Raw genomic sequence first — 4,530 nt, forward strand, 5'->3', positions numbered from 1 at the left:
ACCAGCCCTGGTGAAGCACAGACGGGGATAGGGGGTGTTCAGGGAGAATGAGTGAGAACAGGGAATGCTCTGGAGTCAGTGGATGAGTTTCTTGACTGTCCCGGCCATGCAAACTGGATTTTCAGGCCCTTTGGAGGGAGGGAAATGGAGCCCAGTAAAGTCTCTGGAACTCTGGGCTCTGCCTCCTTGCTCCTCCAACCTTCCCTGGGGTCTAGCGCATGCAGGGGTTACAGGGGCCACAGCGAGGCCGGGGCACACAGGGCGTGCAGGCAGTGGGGACGCAGATGGACTTGCTGCAGGCGTTGGTGGTGGCACAGGGGTTACAGGGAAGCCTGGAGAAAAAAAATGAGGCAAGGGGGAATGGAGAGAAGGTTGGAGTTAACATATAGCAGTGGCACTCCCAAGAGTTAAGCCTATTGAAACTTCATCTGATCTAAAACAAACAAGAAAGTTCCCAAGCTCACCTGCTACCCAACTCACTATCCAGTGATGGGGGGTGGGAGTGGGGGTGAGGGGTCCCTATCAGGGTGTCAGCAATGTCCAGGAATGCTGAAACTCAAACTCAGCTTCAACTCCCAACACTGCCCATCCTGCAGGTGGCTTGGGGCAAGTCTCTTCATTTTTCTGCAGCCCTGTTCTTCCCCAGTGGGAGGGGGAGAAGCCTGATGCCACCAGCCTGAGGGTAACTGCAAGACTTGGTGAAAGTGTGGAAATGCATCATCTACACAACCCAGGGCTAAAAACGCCAGACAGATCGTGGCTCTCATATCAACACTATCCCCAGGGAGAGCAAAGAACTGGCCGTACAACTTCAACTTGAACATCTAACAGTGGTGGCGGTCTTGGCAATGAGGCCAGGCCTGCGCTTCCTGGGATCTGCCGGAGCCTGTCTGATGCAGAAGCATAATCTCCCCTCCGAAACCTGCAGTCATCCCTGCCTCCTGAAGGAGAGGTAGGCGCCGCACACACACAGCTTCCCCAAACACCTGCTGCAGACACTCACTTGCAATCTTCGCTCTCCAGCAGGCCCCGGTACGTGTCGATCTCACACTCCAGCCGGGCCCGCACATCCAACAGAACCTGGTACTCCTGGTTCTGCCGCTCCAGGTCACTGCGGATCTCAGCCAGCTGCGACTCCACGTTGGTGATCATGCACTGCACCTGGCCCAGCTGTGAGCTGTAGCGGGCCTCCGTCTCGGTCAGCGTGTTCTCCAGGGAGTCCCTCTGTGGTGGGGAACACAGGGAGGCTCTCTCAGCTGCCATGGACCCATTTGGGCCCACCAATAGCTCCTATCCCAGCCCCCCATTCCTCCCCAGGAGGACTCAGCCACACCCACCAGGTTGTGCTGGGCCTGCAGCTCGATCTCCAGGGCATTGACCGTGCGTCTCAGCTCGATGATCTCTGCCTGGCACGTTTGCAGCTGCTCTGAGCTGGACACCACCTGCTTGTTCAGCTCCTCGGTCTGCAAGAGCAAAGGGAAGGAGACAGGGTCAGACCCCATCTTGAGGGCCCCAGGCACCTCTAGTTCTGCATGTCCCCAAGCTGAGGTGCCCACCTGGGTGGTGAACCACTCCTCCACGTCCCTGCGGTTGGTCTCCACCAGGGCCTCGTACTGGCAGCGGGTCTCGTTGAGCACGCGGTTTAGGTCCACCGTGGGGGCAGCGTCCACCTCCACATTGAGGCGGTCTCCAATCTGGCAACGCAGTGTGTTGACTTCCTGCAGAAGCAGAAACGCAGCGTAAGCCTCAAGGCAGAGGGGATGGAGACAACTCTCCTTGCTGAAGCTCTGGTTGTCTGTGTCCTCAACAAAGAAACTTTCAGGGACCCTGGGGTGACCATTTAAGGCAAGTTCTCTGTGCTCCTCGTGACCTGGCTCCCTGTGCATTGAGACGGTGCCTTGGCATTTGCATCCAGAAAAGGGCCCCAAGAATTTTCCTAGCCACCACTGAAAGATGGCATACACACTCATCTTCCTCAGTTGGCACATGGGCCACAGAGGACCTCATGACCCAAGGAAGTGGACCCACAGTTTCAGGTCATGAATCCACACGCAAGAGAATCACCTGCAGGAGGGCCACGACCCTGATGCCCTCCTCACCTCCAACCCCACCAGCCCCACAGGAAAGAGAGGGAGTTCCTATCACGCTACACATGGTCTTTGAGACTCAATTCACCAGGTGGGTTTGGGGCCAGAGGGTGAGAGGGATGATTTTTCATGGCATGAGTTGAACCAATGTTGAGACTAGTTACACCACCCAGAAACCAATGCCACGCTCATGGCTGCACTCTGGAGCTGCCACCTGGGCCTCCACAATGTGGGGAAAATGCACACAATCTGTATGGGAATGTGGGAATGGGGGTGGGTTCCGGCCCGCTATTTTTTTTTCTTGCTTCATGGAGTTTGGGTGTTCTTCATGAAAATTCACAAACCTTAGTCTCATTGTCTCCTACTCCTAATCCTGACACTTCTTATTCTTCCCACCCCGCGGTGGGACGAGGGGTTCTCAGCTCTCATTTGGGGGCCCACCTGCTCATGGTTGCTCTTGAGGCACAGCAGCTCCTCCTTCAGGGACTCCACCTGGGCCTCCAGGTCAGACTTGCACAGGGTCAGCTCGTCCAGGATGCGGCGCAGGCTGTTCATGTCCGATTCCACCAGCTGCCGCAAGCCCAGCTCTGTCTCGTACCTGTCAGCCAGCAGGGTCAAAGCAATGACTGGCAAACTTTAGGGACTGAGATCGTTACTACTCCTCACCTTGCCTGTCCACTTTCTACAATGAGCAAAACATGGAGGCAAAATTTAAATTTTATGATTCATTTGCTTGGTCCTCCCCCCCTGCGACCCTTTGCAGAATCCTTTACGGCACTGTCCTTCAACCTTTCTGCACCTGCAGACCCAGACGTGGCCTGCAGACTGGTGCACAGACCAGAAGTAATAACTCAGGTGACAGGTGATACACCAACAGTCTTCTACCTTTCTACACCTGTGGGCTGGCCCCAATCCATGGCAGACCACACTGCTTTAGAAACAACAGGGTGAGCTTGTGCAAAAATAATAGCAAGGAAAATCCCTTTTTAGTTGTTTTTGTTTTTGTTTTTGTTTTTCAAAAAAAACTAGCCATGGAACAGAGCTCAGGTATGGACACTAGTGCCAATCTCACACAACTCACTTGGTTCGGAAGTCATCCGCAGCTAACTTGGCATTGTCAATCTGCACCACCAGCCTGGCATTCTCCGACTTGGTGCACAGGACCTAGGGAATGAGAGGGAATGTGAGGACTCAAATGAGACATGGAACCATTTGCTTCTTTAAGAAGACTTCAAAAGCTTTCTTGAGAGTCCAGAGGGAGAGAGAGAAGCCCCTTCACCTTCTGCTGCAGTTCCTCGATGGTGCGGAAGTAGGACTGGTAGTTGGGGCACACGTAGGGCTCCTGCTGCTGGCACCGCTCCTGGATGCGACACTCCAGCTCTGCATTCTCCCTTTCCAGCTGCCGCACCTTCTCCAGGTAGCTGGCCAGGCGGTCATTCAGGAACTGCATGGTCTCCTTCTCGCTGCTGTTGAAAGAGCCCTCGCAGAACCAGCCACAGCTGCCGATGTTGGCGGGGATGTTGCAAGCCCCGGGCAGGGTGCAGCCATGGCAGCTGGGGGCCACGCAGGGCCGGGAGGAGCAGCTAGAGCGGCAGCTCAGGTTGGGCAGGCAGCAGTTGTAAGGCATGGTGCAGGCAGGGAGCGAGGAGCCCGGCTGAAGGCAGAAACCGAGTTCTCCAAGCCACAGAGCTGTGGCTGTCCTGCCTCTGGGGAACCTTTATACCCACTCTGCGGAGGGTGTGGACAGACTTTGTAATGTCTCTTTTCTTTTTACTTCTTCACTGGGGTTCAAATGCCCTTCTCCTCAGTCTGTTATTTGCCTCCCTCAGAAGAGTCCCTTGTCCCATAAAATTCTTTACTTGGGCTTCTTGCTAAGTCAGGACTCCTCTTCAGGCTCTACACCCATGAAACCCGAGTTTTGTGGTAGCCCTTCAAAGAGGCCACAGCTCTCACCCAAATATCTGCCCTTGTTAACTGGGAGTTGGTCCAGCCAATGACATTCTTCTGGGTCACATGGTCTGACAAACCCATAATCAGACTCTCCTGTGGGCCCACCTGGTGTTTGTAGGGAGGGGCTGGTTCTGGCTCAAGGAAGACGTTGAGCTGAGTGGCAACATGGACTTGTTCCATCAATGTGGACAGCAGGATCCCATGCTGGAGGTGCAGAAGGCCGGTCAGCTGCTGTGTGCTGACCGCCGGGTACCACTGAAAAGATTGCAGAGCAGCGACTGGAGAGAAGGTACAGGGATGTGCCTTGCATGCCGCTGAGCCCTGTGCAATCCCTGATACCACATACCACATGTGTCCTGAGCATTGCCATGAGTGACTCCTGAGCAAGGATAGCTGAGGAGCACTTCAAGTAGGGGCTCTAACCATTGGTTTGCGAACAAGGAAGGTTCAGGTGGAAAAGATCCTTTACAAGATTACTCTAAGGGCTCTTTCA

General features: G+C 54.7%; 1 protein-coding gene across 1 annotated transcript; it reads right to left on the reverse strand.

Moving 5' to 3' along the window:
* Window positions 1–211: 211 nt before the first annotated feature.
* Window positions 212–3,717, reverse strand: LOC101553605 (keratin, type I cuticular Ha1). The gene is made up of 7 exons (XM_004608951.3): window positions 3,367–3,717; window positions 3,169–3,251; window positions 2,529–2,685; window positions 1,557–1,718; window positions 1,338–1,463; window positions 1,004–1,224; window positions 212–332 (listed from the first exon to the last, which is right to left on the reverse strand). Exons 1-7 carry the CDS (start codon window positions 3,712–3,714, stop codon window positions 212–214), a joined length of 1,218 nt encoding a protein of 405 aa, XP_004609008.1. The 5' UTR covers window positions 3,715–3,717.
* Between the last annotated feature and the right edge of the window lie 813 nt (window positions 3,718–4,530).

This window comes from Sorex araneus, chromosome 3 (assembly GCF_027595985.1).
Source record: "Sorex araneus isolate mSorAra2 chromosome 3, mSorAra2.pri, whole genome shotgun sequence".
NCBI classification, from domain to species: domain Eukaryota; kingdom Metazoa; phylum Chordata; class Mammalia; order Eulipotyphla; family Soricidae; genus Sorex; species Sorex araneus.

Excerpts from the sequence above, each read along its gene's own strand:
- LOC101553605 (XM_004608951.3), bottom strand. The coding sequence starts at position 3,714 with ATGCCTTACAACTGCTGCCTGCCCAACCTGAGCTGCCGCTCTAGCTGC. Across the intron at positions 1,719-2,528 it reads TCAAGAGCAACCATGAGCAG|GAAGTCAACACACTGCGTTG; the intron begins GTGGGCCCCCAA and ends CTGCTTCTGCAG. Across the intron at positions 333-1,003 it reads CTGGAGAGCGAAGATTGCAA|GCTTCCCTGTAACCCCTGTG; the intron begins GTGAGTGTCTGC and ends TTTTTTCTCCAG.